General features: G+C 41.8%; 1 protein-coding gene across 8 annotated transcripts in view; it reads left to right on the forward strand.

The window, feature by feature from the left end:
* The window catches only part of EHBP1 (EH domain binding protein 1), a 234,136-nt gene that overhangs the window by 154,857 nt on the left and 62,800 nt on the right, over positions 1-16,479 (forward strand). For 6 of the 8 annotated variants that reach the window (XM_059828420.1, XM_059828424.1, XM_059828421.1 and 3 more), the window contains 2 exons: positions 3,496-4,410; positions 6,365-6,508. In XM_059828420.1, the coding sequence (XP_059684403.1) occupies positions 3,496-4,410; positions 6,365-6,508 (1,059 nt within the window). The remainder of the gene's footprint in view (positions 1-3,495; positions 4,411-6,364; positions 6,509-16,479) is intronic. The other 2 variants (XM_059828427.1, XM_059828428.1) reach the window with 1 other exon arrangement.

The following is a 16,479-nucleotide window of genomic DNA, read 5'->3' on the forward strand; positions in this document are numbered from 1 at the left end:
GGAGGGGATGAAAGGGCGAGAGTGGAAGGGCACAACAGGACGGTTCTACTAATGAACTTCTGGTTTTAATTACTTTATTGTTTAGAGAAGCTTGTTTCATTTGAGGGATTATTGTGTGGAAATAGTAATATATCTTCTGGATGTTCGATTGGCACTTTCAGGTTTGTGACCTGGCTTTTTTTTTTTTTGCTTCTTTTTCCAGTTTTTGACCATTTCTATTAAATTCCTTAATACATTTGAACTCCAGTGATTATCTTGACAAAATATTCCATTTCGCAAGGAAGGAATCCTTTTAAAATATACATTTAAACAGAAGAATTTGGAATTACAGGGATAGCATTGAGTCAAAAAGGAAAAAATTCCTTACCTTTAAGCCAGCATCCGTATTTTTATAACAGGCGTTCATGCTCGCTTCTACTATTTGATTCCACAAAATCATAAGCACGTATTTAATTGTGCGTGTAGGAGTTGCTTGTTGACCTTGATAGGATCATGCAGGAGCATAGTTCAACATGCCTATAAACGTTTGCAAAATCAAGGCTTAGTTATGCCTCTGTTTAACACAAAGTCATTTGACTTGGAAAATTTACTCTGTTAATACCATGTTACAAACTAGTTAGAAACACTGGGCATTTATAAACAGCCTGGAATGTCAAGAAGCTCCCAGCTTTTCTAGCAGTGAAGGAGAGCCCGTCACACACTGCTATATGGAGACGTACAGAACACACGATTGCTATTTATAGAACTAACGACTGTAAAACATCGGCGTGCCAATCTAGAGATCTAGTGCGCTTTAAAAGCAGAGAAGCAAGAACGTGTGTCGTCCAGAATGAGGAGAGGGGATAGGAAATAAGTACCTGACATTCAGTGGAAAACTATTGTGTTTAGTCCCGAGCATCGCCAGGAGAACCGAGCAGACAGTAAAAAGTGATTGCAGCTGTATCAAGAGTATCCATCGTTCCCAATTCAATCCTTCTGCTGTAGCGTTACCCATTCTAAGCAAGTGCCTTTCCTCACAACTCTGAAACGCTGTCCTCACCTTCATTTTGCAGACCCTGGGAGATAGTCCTAGGATTTAGTTTTATTAGCATATAAATAAGAAATTAAGAGTATAAGAGAGTTCAGGTCAAGTCGTGTCTATGGACTTTGGCTGCCGTGGACTGCTAAGCCCATGCTTCGGTCCTTTCATTCTTCAGATGGTAACTCCCACTCCCTTCAGTGTGGGGTAACAGGTTATTTATGGCACTGAATCAGCACTGACCCACTTCATCAAACAATAAACCCTGGTGTTTGGTCCCCAGGATAACACAGCTGGCTTGCCACGCTTTCACAGCCAGCCTGTTTTCTGCTGGCGTGGGAGCGCTCATCATTCCCGGTACCTGGCATGGCTCAGGCTGCCCACCCAAATCCCTGCACTGCTCTCCTTGACCTCTCCTTTCTCTGGGCTCCTCATGTCTGTTCGGTTCTACCTCTCTTGTCTCCCTCTCCTCCATATCCAGCCTGATCCTGCTCCTCCAGCTCTGTGTCCCAAGGCCAGGTAAACGACAGCTGTCCCTCTTCGACCATCCGAGTCCTTTCCGTTCCCTCCCACCCAGCATTTTCCTGCTCTTCTGCTCTGCCTGGAGCTTTGTATCAGCAAATACAGCAGTCGTGTTTTCCGCTGCTACTCCTATATCTAAGCACAGCTCTGCTTTTATAAATGGCATAACAGTCTCTTGTAACGAACCTTCCCAAGACATGATACCCCACCAAAGACCAGCAATGATTTCAGACCAAATCATTTTGCACAGGGAGAGCCAGAAGGGCTTAAGAAGAAATTATTCAGATAATTTCTATGTCTAGATAAACTCTGAATCATTTGTTATAGCAATATGACAATTACTTCACCAAAAAATGCTTTGGCAAGTTATATCTGAGCATGAAGGGAAGCATACAAAATTTCAGGAAGATGAATTCCAGCTCTCAGAAGCAGAGTTTGAAAAGTGGCTGAAATGGAAACTGTTTGGCCCTCGAGTAGGGAAGGACGTTGCGATGGGAATGAGCGAGCCTCCTCTTCTTCTTTTATTTAGCAAGCTAAATAACCGGGTCTGCCGGGAGCCAGCCAGGCCAGATCCGCGCTCTAACTCGCCGTTGAACATTTACCGGTATGAAAACCAAGAGGTTAAAAAAAAATCGTAATTGATTTCTCTTCTCTTTCTTTCTTCCACCCTTCTAAAACTGAATAAATTAAGGCAATAGCATGCAACTAGGGTGGAGTTTAAGCCAGCGATGTGCGTTATTGTTGCCTTGTGAAAGGACAGGTTCTCGTCCATGTCTTAAATTTAGCATCCGTTTTTCTTCCAAATAGTGTAGGAACAACTGTGAACATTTTAGACCCCTTCAGAAGAGGGGGAAAAGGAGCTGCAGAATTACTGGGGGAGGAGAAGTCCGAGTGCTTTAACTGAGTGCATCTACGCTAACAGGAGGCCTTTTTAAAGGCTTCCTTGAAACACAATATTGTCTTCCAGGGTTAATCCAGGATAGTAATAATTAATTGTAAATTGAGAAACGGCTTTAATTCTTCAAAACTAGAAAAACCTGATGCACCAAGCCCACTCACTTAAAGGGCTAGCAGAAAGAAGACAATGTGGCCTCACAAAGTGGGAGGCTTGCAAACTGTTTAGCGTTTAGAAATTGAGGTGACGTGAGAATGAATTTCACTCCCTTATTCTTATAAATTCAGCATCAGCGAATGTTTTTAAAACGCATTTGTTTGCTGGATTAATATGATTTATGTTTTGTATCAAGTAATCAGCAGTGATGTTCTTTTTGGCTATCTGGACAAGGTTTTTCATCAACACGAATCACTGCAATTGCATGACCAGTAGAAGGGAGAAGGGTGATCACCAGTGATAAAGCCCAAGATGGATTAGTGTCGTGTTTCTTATATCTTTGTTCCTTATCTTAAAAAGCCATCCTTAGTTGCTTTTTTCTGGTCCAACTCTTCCACTTTTTTCATTTGCTTGTTTCCTGCTACTTGGGTGAGAACCATTTAAGATACTGGTAGGTTTTCTTAGTGCAAACAGAAGGGCTTTCAAGCTGCAGTTTCATGAACAACTTTTTTACTCATGAAAGTGGCATCGTTGTGAGTAACCAGAGATTTTATTACAGTATGGTAGTATGTTAAAGATACTTAAACAATGCCATTTGCATGTCTTTACTGGTCATATTCTCTTGACTTGCATTGCTATGAAGATACCCTGGGCGATATCTAGAAGCCATCGGGGAAAATCGATGAGTTCAGATTGGATTGTGCAACAAAAAATAGTGACTACTGTACTACTGTAATGAAGCCAAAAGAATAATAAGTAATAGAGTTGAACCCCTCCTGTTCCTGTAATACTGGATATGCTTTAGGCTTGCTTATTTTGCCTGAGACTTCCACTTGCAGTCTTGAAATGTTATGATATGTAAGAAACTGCCGCATTATAATCCTTATCTTGTCTGTTTTCAAAGGCATACGATGGGTTTGCCAGTTTAGGAATATCGCGATTGCTGGAGCCTTCTGACATGGTTTTATTAGCGATACCTGACAAACTGACTGTTATGACCTATCTCTATCAAATAAGGGCGCATTTCTGTGGCCAGGAGTTAAACGTGGTTCAAATAGAGGAGAACAGTAGTAAAAGCACATATAAAGTGGGTAACTATGAAACGGACACAAACAGTTCTGTCGACCAGGAAAAATTCTACGCAGAGCTGAACGACCTGAACCGGGAGCCCGAGTTGCATCCGCCAGACAGTGCTTTGGCAGACTTTGCTTCTCAGGACGACTCCGTGTTTGTAAACGACAGCGGTGTTGGCGAATCTGAGAGCGAGCATCAGACTCCCGATGACCATCTAAGCCCAAGCACAGCTTCCCCTTCTTCTCGCAGGACTCGAAGTGACACGGATCCACAAAAATCCCAGCAGAGCTCTGGAAGGACTTCTGCGTCTGAAGACGTTGGGAAGTGTCCCAGTACAGATACAACGCAAGCACAGCCTACGCTGGGAAGGAAGAAATTGCTGATAGCTGACACTTTAGACTTGAGTGACTTGGCACATGTCAGTGATCAAAAAGAGGACATATCTCCCACTGTTGCTTGTGAAGATGATGACAAGAAGAGACACCAGAGCTCAGACAGTACCGTTGGTTTGTCAGAGCAAGAAAAGCTGGGACAGGTAGGATCCCCAGAGAGCACAAGAGCAGATCCTGGTTCACCTGTCACAAAGCCGAGTTTATCTCCTACTTCGAAGCTTGGATACTCCTATAATAAGGATACGGATCTTGCAAAGAAACCGCATGCTTCTCCGAGGCAAACAGAGTCCGATTCTGACAGTGACGCCAGAACGGCTTTAAATCATGCAGACCAAACTGCAAAAACAGCCCAGGTAAGAAATTTAGACTTTCTGCGTGTCTGTGAGTCAGGATGGAGATGCTCTTCAAGTTCTTTCTCCATGTTTATATTTACACCATGTCTTCAGTATAAATGGCAAGGTGGGCGGTGTGTTTTTGTTGTTGGGCAATACTTTGCCTGAAAGTGGGTGATGCTGAAAAAGAGCCACTACATGAAAAATTCATTTATAGGGCTTGTCCTACTGTTAATCTTTCCAATCTCTCTCCAATTAAAGGAAGTAACGTTTTATTCTCAACCAGCTCAAAGAAGATGGTTGCAAGGCTTTTGCCACCTTTCTTCTGAGTATTGTATGCTGAAGCAAAAATTGGCAAAAGACTTCCCGATACATTGATCCATATTCAAAAAACGTAAAGTTTTGAATACCTTAAAAGATACCAAACGTATTTCCAAATCTTATCTGGGAAAACACATGGCCTTGTGAACATAGCCCGCAATGGTGAGGCGGAAACTCCGGGATATTAAGTTATGCTGTTCATTGAGTGGCCTCGAGCACGTTACTTAACCACAATAGCATTTTCCTTTCTAGAAAGATGAAAAGGATATGCCCACCTACCTTGCAGATTTATTGTGAGGATCAAAGTTGAATATTATATAATTGCGGGGTATTATCAGTAAATAGTATCATCACAAAAATATGTAAAAAATGTTTTCAGCCCTGTTTACAAAAATGCCAAAGCATGCTTAGAATTTTACCCCTGTGAAGAGCTTTCATGAGCTTTGGCTTTGTTCAGCTTTGTGCCATTAGCTCTGATAAGAAAAGATTATAGCCAGTCTTTTGGTAGTGTGGGTTGCTTCAAATATTTTTACATTGTTTCCTGAGTAAGCGCCATAAAGATTCATTTTATTGCAAGAGAAGCAGTCCATGGATGGGTGATAGTGGCCAAATATTAGTTCCATAGCCAGCTAATTTCTTTCCTTTAATTAGTGAAGTCTCATGAAGTTTCTCTTCTGTGTGTCATGGATAAGAAAGGAATAATTTGGCCCGTACAGAATAATAGAGCAGGATGAGACAGGATGTCTTCTCTACGAAGATTTTCATGTGCAAGGTGTAATAGGCGGAGAAGAAGGAGGAGATGGCTGTAGGGACGGTTCTCTGTTGTTAATCTTCTGTGCATTTGCACATGGTAATAAAATCTCAGGTGTGAGCCTCGATCTTAACCGTCCATTGAGCATTCAAGGTTAGAGCCAACCGCCTCAGTTTCCACGTGGTTGCTGCAGGAGCACAACCTGCAACATCTGTCCCAGCTCTACCTCGTGGAAAGGCCTAGAGACGCGTTTTCCCAGAGTCTTCACAGATGACCTTGACTAAGAAGTCAGCGCTTGGGCGTGTATATGTATGATATGTATGGGAGCTGCTCACGTTGCCTGTGCAGAAGCCCCCCTTCTGTTATTTCTACTCTGCGATACAGTCAGTCATGTGTATGAAGAAGGGACTTCCTTGTGGGTATTCATACATGAAGCAGAAGCAGATTTTTTTGCAGGTTTTTTGCCTGGTACCCGGTCTCTTTGTGTTCAATTTAAGTTATAAATGAGCGATACCCATATAAGTAGCCAACGAAGCATTATATTTGCATACATATTAAAGTAAATAAGTAAACACATAGCGCATTTAACATAGGTTCCACGAAGCCAATTACTTTTTTTCCACAGTTGCAGTTTAAAGGCATTAAATGTTGATAGAAATTAAGTTTTAAGGGGAGGGGAGAGAACTCTTATTTACATTATAAAGGCCTATGACTTTTTTTTAATTTTACATTTTGATCATCTTTACTTTTCATTTCTGTAGAATGCTCTGTCACCTCATGAAGCTGTAATCCATGTGACTCCTGACCTTTATTATAGAGGAAGGCTTCTGGCTATTATCTACTGTATAAACATTAAGCACCCTGAGGCTGCCTTGCTGTTAATTATATTTCTTTATTTTTAAGCAACGAATGTTGTCAAGACAGGAAGAACTTAAAGAACGAGCAAGAGTTCTGCTTGAGCAAGCGAGAAGAGATGCAGCTTTAAAGGCAGGGAGTAAGCAACTCACCAATGCGATCATCCCAGCCCGCAATAAGCAGCTGAATGATGTAAGAAATATTGGCCAGTATGGCAGTTTACGTAGTTAAAATTTATTGTATGTGCATATGCTTGGGGGGGGGCATGTCCTTGCAGAATATTTCTTTTCCACGTGCTGCGTCGTGTCCCCTTAGCTCACTTTTGAAGCCTGTTTCTCCTGCTGTTGCGGCCAACAGAAAGATGCCTTCGACGTGGCTGGAAGCAGCGCTCTGGGAGCACCTTCTTTGATTGGCACTGCCGTTTCTAATGGGACGAAAACCAAAAGTAGCTTGTTAAATGATAGGGGAGTAATTTGTCCTATTTTTGCTTGCTTCTCTTGTTTCGGTTAATGTCAATGCACTCCCTGAGCCTGCGATGTCAACTACTTGCTGCTTCCTAAGTGGTGTTGCAGTGATTGAAGCTGCTTGTGGCAGTCTTGTAAAAGAGTTGATGGAACAATTCCCTTTTATCACCGAAGCTGATTTTGCTGGTGAGATGGGAAAGTGGAGCTGGGGAATGAGCTCCAGTGTCGAAGCAGCTATGGTTGCACCTCCAGCAGCCTCCGTGGTGACCTGGAAGGATGCGTACTCTCTGGCGATGAAAGCTAATTCATTTTTATGCAAACCTTCGCAACGCGGGTTTTGTGATTCTAACTATTGCGCATTAGAGACGGTACTGGCAACTGAGAACGTAAATGTAACCGAAAAATGATGATACAGAGAAAGGCTTGACTCTTTCCTGATTCACATCTTTCAGAGCCTGGTCCTGGGGGGCAGATTCTGCTTTTTACGTGAATGGGATCATACAGTCAAAAAATAGGGACGGTGATTTACATGTCTCATTTCATTCTCTTAACTGTCTTGGATCCGTGCTGTACTTTTTTTTGTCTTAACAATTGCTCTCCCCAAACTGACACTTCTTTTTTCTTCAAAATATATTCATATATGCAGACAAGTCTTATTTGTATAATGATAACATAATGATACGTAAGCAATTTTTTTTATTACTTCGTATTTATGTTTTTCCTAGATAAGTATATTTTAGTATAAATTTCACTTTGGATTACTTTTTTTAATTAGTTTTTCATAAAGCAAACAGCATTAGGGGAGGGATACTATAGGCAACTACTCAGGCAGGAACAACTGTAATTAAAGTTGCCTAACATTTTTTATTGCAAGCTCCTATTTTCAAAGGTTTTACAACTTTGCTAGGATTTCATTGTCTGAGCTGAAATTTTCCCTGTCAGCTCTCTGCCTCAGGGTGATATTTTTTTTTATTATTTTATTTCAAAAAAGCCCTGTTCGACTCTTTGTCTGTATTAGGTTGGATAAAGCATTGTTTTATCCATGTTAAAAAAACATCTCTTGGGAAGAAGGTTCCATCCCCTTGAAAAATCTGTTCAAAACAATCAAAGTTGTGTTAATAGCACAATCTTCTCAGAGAGCCTTGAAGTTCAGTAAAGTTGGTAAGTGTCGGTAAAAATTGTCTGTATGGACACGGCACAGCAAGAGCATCTCCTACCGTTGCTCCCCTAAGGATCAGGGCCCATTCTGATGCAGATTGCAGTATTGGAAAGCAAAACTTCCTCTTTTAGACTCAACCTCCTGCTGATGAAATCCAAACTGGAGGAAAAGGAGCTACCCCACCAGCATGCAGAGGAGAGGTGCCCCGGGTAGATGGCGAGGAGGTAGATGGCAATGTGAAGTTAGACAAAAATGAAGACTGTGACGAGGCCGTGAAAACCAGCTGAAGGATAGGAGATGGAGACAGAGTTTTCAGGGTGAGAGAGAGGATTGCGAAGTTCAGGCAGCCAGATTACCCGTGGGACCTTATTTCATTTATTACAGAAGCTGAAAAATGAGATGGAAGCCTGCAGGAAAGGGAAGGGCAGTCTTTTAGGGCCGCTCTGCAGAGCCAAAGTTTCTTGCTGCCTCCATCAGAAGCTCTTTACAGTGTTGGGAAGGTCCCATCAACCCAACATACTCGAGGCGGCGGATTCCTGGATTTCTGATTTCCAACCCAAGATTCTTGGGGACTGATTTCTGAAGTTTTGAATGCACCCAGGTGTAGCCAAGTCAAGGAGAGCCATGCTGTGAACGAATGGTCCTGGCCCCTCTGAAATCCTGGGCGCTTGGAGCCAACAGGTAATGGGCACTCTTCACTTGAGTTGACCGTAAGATAGGAATAACAAAAGCTCCTCGGCTCAGAAGGGTGTTGTGGAGATGTAACTTGGAAATTCTTAGATACGATAGTGAAGAGTGCCACAGAAATGCTCTGGAAGAAGTTAATAATGCTGTGTTCAGAGAAAAAATCAAATCGTGTATTTTAAACAAGGGGTAGGGCAGACAGTGAATGATGAGAGTAAAGTGAGATATTGAACAGTTGTTTGTTCACCAAACATTGTCAGTCGTGGCCACTGAAAAAGACAAGTATCCTGTAGGAAACAAAAGTATGGGTCATGCAATTAAAGACTATACGAAATGAGAACCAACGCGAGGTTGTACAGCTAGTGTAATTTCCAGTTTCTAACTTTTGAGTGCTTGACTCACCAAGCTCAGCATTGTCCTAATGCATTTCGGTGGGAAACATGCACTGTGAAACGGGAGTGTCTTTAATGGAGGCTGGTATAGTATTCGTATTTCATATATTATATATGTATATATATATATTTCATATATATATACACACAATAATATATAAAGCTGTATATAACATACACATATGTTATATACATCTCCATACATGTGTATGTTCTGAACGAGGATGTATGTACACATCAACTTATATAGATATAAGATAAAATACATTGATTTCTGTTTAACATATTTGATCTTCATGGAGAGAAGACCTTTCCATTTGATGTAGTTATGTCAGTTGACTACAGGTCATTGCTTATTGGATTGTTAGATGATAGCACAAACTTATTTCTATTTGGTGTTTTCTGGTCATTAAGGTTAATAATAAGAACTTTGACTCAACGCAGAGTTGTATGTGTCAGTGTGCGGTAATGCGTAGTAGTGTGTTATCCAAATGAGAGTTATGGTAATGAGAATCGGCATTTAGTGGTGGGAATTGCACTAGGCTCATTTATGGGATGGGTTGAGAGGAGGGATTCAAAAGAAAATGGTTTAAAATAGGAAGATCTAATTTAAAATAAGAAAAGTCTAAAGAGATGGTCCAGGGCCAATACTTTCAAAAGTAACTCTTGAAGTTTGCAATTGCACCTTTTTTGATACCTTCAGGAAAAGAGCTTTGAGCAGCCCAGTCTTTCCGAGCGTGCTCTGCAAATCAGTCACCCCGGCTCACCTAAGCCTGCAGAGTCATTAGTTACTCTTGAAAATCTTGTCTCGTAGGCCTTGCTGTTACCACTTCTCGTTTGTCATATGAGAACTATGAATTGCTGTTTTCTTAGTAAACAAGTGAGAACAATATACAGTGCGTGGGGTTGTATTGCTGCTTGAGGTCAACAGAAGGGAGGAAATTTCTAAGTCTGTTCCATGGTCATAAATACAGGTTACTTGCTATGTGCTCACCTGATTTGTTTTTTGAAAAAAACAGTGCTCCTGTTTCTCCTCTAAGCATAGAGCAAATACCTTAGACCTTCTTCAGCCTAAGCCTTACCCTTCCCCTGGTAGAACCAATATTGTGTTATTTTTTTCAGTAGTCATGTACTCTGGGCTTGCTTTTTGTTGTCTTTTTTACTTTTTTTTAAAATCTCTGTTGTCTCTTTATTGACCACTAACTGGCCTCCCATGAAGTACTGGCTGTTTTCCCATGACATGTCCATTCTCTTGGCTGTTTACCCCGTTTTCTTGAGTCTTCTTGCTGCAATCTGCTTCCCTCTTCTCATGTTTGTGTTCTGGGGTTAGGCCCATGTCCCTATTCTCGCTTGCTTCACTTTTTTTTTTTCTTTTTAACTCAGAAATTGATGAAATTGTGGGAGCAGAAGATTAAGGCACTGATTTTGCTTGTATGCCTGTTGACTCAATCCCATTTTCCTCTGAGTGACGCATTCCTCATTGCATCCCAAGCTGCATCCTCTTCCCCTTCTATAGTTTGTGTCGTCGTCTTCTTTCCTCTCTCTCAGACTGGATTTCAGCTGTGTGCCCTGGCCGTTTCAGCTCCTCTTCGTCTCCTTTATAACTTCTCTTTCTTAGCACCCGCTCTCTTTACTCTTTCTTCCCTTAGACATCTTCCCTCTGTGCCTTCTGCCCCATCATCTGCCATTCCCGTTCAACCCACCTGATTTAGTCCTGGCATTCTCTGCTTGCTTCCTCTATTTGTATCATACCAGCCCCTTCTCTTTGCTCCCGTTTCTCCCCTTCTTGCAGCATGGTAAAAGTGTTTTCGCTCTCAGGTCTGCTCATTTGGTGCTTCTCAGAAGCCTTCCATCTGCGAGCTGTATGCATGCCAGCCTGTACGGAGGTATGTAAGCCTGTAGGCAGGTATTTGAAGTCTAAGAAGAGACCACATGGATCAGAAACTCCCTGAAAACATGCTCCTGGTTTGGGAGGATCATAGATATGTCCTTAAAATTGATGCAGCCTTTTGGAGATTGGAAGAATTAGCTTAAGAGCTCTGTGAACGGAGTTACTGATCCCCTCATGGATCCCTTTCTCTATGGTAGATTTATAAACAGCTCAGCCTTTCTGCTTGCTTTCTTGATGTAGGTGTGCATGTAGTGACTCTTTTACGAGATGCTTCTGTCGTTTCCAATCTGGTGTAGCAGCTGTAATCACTTAGCTTTTAACCAAGAGAGCCTTTTTATTAGCTTACTCATTTTTATTTAACTCCCCTTTTCTCATGATGAATATCACAGGGCTAGAAGGGACATATCTGCTCCCACCAGATGCTGTAAAATGTCAGCCCGTAGTGATGGTTGTTAGCAGCGGCAGCTTGGCTGGAATGAGGTGTTGGGAAGGCGAGGAGGCTGAAGCTGCTCTGCGCGACCTCGCCGGCGAAGTGGAAGGCGAGAGGGGACCCCGGCGAGGGGGAAATAGTCGGGAGTCACAGGGCTAAAAGGCCTTTCCAGCAGGGAACCCCCGCTTGCAGAACGTGGCGTGGAATCCATAATTCGTGAATCTCGGCATAACTCTGCTGTCAGCAAATATCTGCGAAGGCCGGTGGCAAAATGTTCGTCTTTATTCTCCTTTAATGACTGGTCCACATAAAGACGGGAAATTTACTGCGGCTGTCGTTGACTCTGTAAACTCGAATGGCTATGGTTATGCAGTCAGCGTGATTACAGAGAGTGGAATTAGGAGTTAAGAAACGCGCAGGCAACTTTAATTAACCTCCTTTGTGTATATGCATTATGATGCAGTCTTTAATTATGTGATCACATACTATTTTCCCCAAAGCAATTGTGTCTCATTTAGCTCAGAGGATTGAGGTGATGCAGAAGGCTGTTTGTCCAGAGGACCTCTGTCCTTTCGGTCGCAGAAGTTGGAAGGTGTGCGGCAAACGAAGCAGGCATTGCAAGGAGGAAAAGGATGAGGTCACGGTTAAGGTGCCTGGAAGAATGAAACGTAATGCTGCCTTTCCCTCGGAGTTCTTGATCAGCACTGATAGGTCTTTTGAACCAAACATCCTCCAAGCGGTCATGAGTCGTGTGTCCTTCCTTTCCAGATTGCCATTTGCGGCGAGGGTTTGATGCGCAGATGTGTTGAGCGTCCCGGTCTGTCAGGGAAATCCATCGGAGCTGTGCGTGAGACACGTAAAGGGCTGCGTAAAGCTTAGTAGACTGCAAAACCCCCAGGGAATAGGCTTCCCAGAGTGAGCACCCAGTGTTAGATCCTTTTAGCTGGATCTCTCCGTCTCAGTTCTCATCCGCAGAACAGGGTAATAACACCACCACGGGGTGTTGGGAGAAGGGAATGTGATTAATGCTTTTGAGGCACTTAAATACCGTAGTGATGAGCACTGTAGAAAAGCCCTTGAAGAAATTAATAGTTCTGTCTACAGAAGCAAGATTTGAATATTGTGGAGTAAAGAATGGTGCTACGTATTGATGGGCCTACACATGGAACGGTGAAAATAAACCCCAGTGTCGAACAGCACTGGGCAGAGCTCAGATCTGGGCTGAACATCAGGGAATAGCAAAAGTAAAAGGTGGTGCCATGATGAGGCTCTATTCTCGAGGATACAGAGCGGGATGAAAATTAAGATTGTGCTCAGTAGTTTTATTTCTGGCATCTCTTAAATCTTGTGTCACGTTCTTCTAACTTGTTTTTGCGAGATTGATAGCTTTAGCAGAGAACGCCGTACAGCATGGAGTTCGTGAAAACTAGTGCTCGTCCAGCAAAGGATCTGTTTTTCTTCCTAACGCAGTCCACAGATTGTTCCTGAAGTTTATTTGGGTTTTGCTTGAGCTAAGGATTCCTCCTTGGGTGAATTCAGGTGCAGGACTGGGCCCCCTCATAGGGATTCGGCCAAAAAGTTTGCACAGTTAGGATTTAGCCTAGGTTTTGGGATGCAGGAGTTCACCGGCATCATACCCGTCGGGGATCGCTCTGTCTTTTGCCTTTTGTGAAATAGGAGTAGAGTAATTCTTTTTTCGCAGCAGCATTCTGAGGTTGACTACACTAAACATTGCGAGGGACTCCATTTATACAAGTCTTTAAAACCAACTTAATATCAACTGAAGGGGCGATTTCGGAGAGCAATCCTGCCGCCGCTGCCATGCTCACGTGCAACTGTTGCCAGCCTGCTTTCTGTACAGAGAGAGATGTGGGTTTACTTATCTCTGCTAGCGTTATTTCGTATTTATTCAAGCTGAATGACAGCTAGAGCGGCCTAAATAAAAAAAAAAAAAAGGTTTGAAAGAGCAGCGGGGACTATATTCAGCTTTTGTAGTAGAATTTGCAGGTACGAAGTACCTCACCGAAGAGCTGTTACCTCCCAACATGCGAACGCCGTCTGTGTACAGCGGGAAGGGGCTATGCCATGAGGTTGTTGCTTTCTGCTCAGAATATTGCTTTTTATTACTCCCTTGCTCAAAGGACTTGTTGCAGCTGTATCTAATTCATATTTAATAAGCTCTTTCTACTTCAGGTGTCAATCTGTTTTGCCCATTACTTCTCATTTTCATAAATATTTGAGTGCAAAATGGTAACTTGTTTTGCATCCACAGTGGACTAGTGGAGATGGAAGTCTTTTCAGAAAAGCTTCAGAAAGCGACAAAATCTGAAAGGAGATAAGTTTGTACACTCCTGCTTTAATTTTGGTTGCATACATTTGCACAGATATGGGATACGCCAGCTGCAATCAAATAAAAATAAAGCATTCTTTTAAATGCTCAGAAAAAAGTTTTAATAAATGGTCCCATCTATTGATCATGTCCTGCGATAATCTGCTGCCCCTCTGAGCTGAGAAGCTCCCAACTGTCCCGCTCTAATATGGGACCAAGAAGTAAACTCCAGTCAACGTGACCAGAAGTGGTACCGAATGCAAATGCACAGTAGCCAACAAGAGGGTATTTTAATTTGATGGAAAGAGGCCTTAAATTCAAGTTAGCATTGCAAGTATTCTTTCCTCCAGATATTTTAACAGGTTCTTGAAAATGAGTGCCGGATAGCTTTATTCAGTAATTTTTATTTCTACGTGAAACCAGAATCCGTGCTTCTGTTGCATTAGGAAAGGCATCTAGCTCATCGGTGGGTTGGGGTTTTTTTTGCAGTCTCCTCAGTTGGAAAATAAATGTCTGTGATTGAGGTGGTAATGTCAATTAATTTAAGGAAACAGTCCCACGTTATTCCCATCTTGTTTTTCTTAAAAAACAGAAAAGCTGATCTGTATTAATTAAACATCTAACATGAATTTATTGAGGTGTAGGACTTTGCAGATGGCAACCTTGGTCTTTTAATATTAATTGGAAAATATTGATTGAAAAAAGACTAGTCTGTCACGCTGATAATTGTGACCAGATTTAGATACGATCACTAGATCTTCCCGAGATTACAAAGAAGCAGTTACCATCTAATTGGTAAAAAGATTGAACATTATTTTGGTAATCCCTGAGCTTTGGTAACTTATTCCCTGTTCTTCATTTATATGTCTTGTCTGTATGCCACTATAAAGTGGTTAAATATGGTTTAAGCTGATAAGACTATGCTGTACAGTATTTACATTTCATGAGCGGTCCAAGTTTTATAGCTGTTTTAACAATATACTTTTCTTTAAATGAAGGTTAGACGTGCTGACTGAACACTTCAAAACCACAACCGAACTGATATTTCTTTCTTTATAACGACATGCTAAGGTTGAGATAGCCTGATCTCATTTCCTTGATAGCAAGAACAAACAAGTTGGTTTATTTAACGTTACTCAATACATGAAAAATAAAAATAACCTGTAACTTCCCAAGAAGGTTCTACATCTTTTGACTTCATGTTTGATCTGTTTAAGCACTTTCTTACGATGAAGTTGTGAGATTTCACTGTACAAAAATGCTGCTGTAGACAACTGCCTGACATAGCTGGGAAAATAAATCAATTAGTGCAAGTAAACTCATTTCTAAGAAGAATTAGTATGCACTGTCAGTTTTACACCAGGAGGGATTTCACGAATAAAGTGTAACCTTTGATAATGCAAGACAAATGTTACGCGGTTTGAGTTTTAGCTATAAATGCTTGAGATACTCAGCTGAGTTTTATTGCTGTTATTTCCCTAAGCTGTGTCTATTTACACCCCTTAAGCATCCGGCCTAAATATATAAACACGCGGTTATTTATTATGGGGATGTAAATTCAAGGTGCTGCCTAGTCTGCAGCCGTAACGTTAACTTGCACGCTCACAGAAAATAAGCTGTCAATTTATTAACGGAACGTTAAGGTCGTCTGAACGACATCAGTTCAAAAACTTAAGCGTCTTCTATCCGTTCATAAATATGAGCAAAAAAGAGGTCTCAGTGCTTCCGAGCTCTCCCTTTGTGTACGAAGCGAGCCCCGGGTTTCTTAGCATCTGGAATGCTCTTTTTCTCTCGCTGCTAATAACTGTGGACGTTTTCTGTGTGGATGCTCAGTACACGCTGTTGTGAATCCCAGGATGATATCGCCATTACTTGGAGCCGTATTTTGCATTGCCTATTCTGTTATTGCTCAGCATGCACAAGGGTAGAGTTAAAATCTTTATTCATTTCATTTAAAAATGTTTCTTTTGTTCTCCTTATCATGTTCTGGCTTTCCCAAGGATATATGCCTTGAACGAAAAGTCACATGTGCATTACTAATTGTGTGCCATTGTATTTACAGTTCCTAGTGGTGGCACTGTGAAGCTACTAATTCTTTTGCTTCACTTGATGTAAAATAATCTGAGTGTCTTTGATAGCAGTGAAACAGTATTAATTGTTTTGTACATTTCTTGGTCACTCTTCTTAGGTGGTCTTCATAATCTATTAGAACTTTCAGCCAGATTTTTGTAATGTCATGCCTCCAGCAGTGATTAAATTGGTAATTAATGAACAGTCCTTGGCAACATAAACCACATCCCGTTAATTTTCCCTTTTGAGTTTTTAGAAGTTGTCGTCTCTGTCAGAACGCGCTGCGCCACCTTGCTACGGCCCCTTGGCATGAAACCACAACGGCTTGATTTTTTGCAGCCATTAGTAGATCAGAGCAGTAATTTCACAGTATTTTGGTCAGGGTAATTATAGTACCAAGTACCGAGTAGAGTTGGGAATTCACACAAGAAGTCCAGAAATACCAGGTGAGCTTCCTTGTGTTCACTGGGACGTTATGATTAGTTTAATTGGGCTTTGTTTGATTTCAGCCGCGGAGACTCTTTGTGCCACGGCGCTGCAGCCACTTTCCACTTTAGTGTTTCTGACCTGCATTGACAGGAACTGGTGCAAAAATGAACTCTTTGAAGTGGGGCTCTTTGGAGAGGGCAACTGAAAAGGGGGAGAAGCGACGTGCAAATAGTCTACTGTAGCAAAGCTCGAAACCGGACCGGATGCTCTGCGTTTTGCAGGTGACGCGATTCAAGTTCTTTTATACTTTCAGCC

Source organism: Gavia stellata, chromosome 23, assembly GCF_030936135.1.
Source record: "Gavia stellata isolate bGavSte3 chromosome 23, bGavSte3.hap2, whole genome shotgun sequence".
Taxonomy (NCBI): domain Eukaryota; kingdom Metazoa; phylum Chordata; class Aves; order Gaviiformes; family Gaviidae; genus Gavia; species Gavia stellata.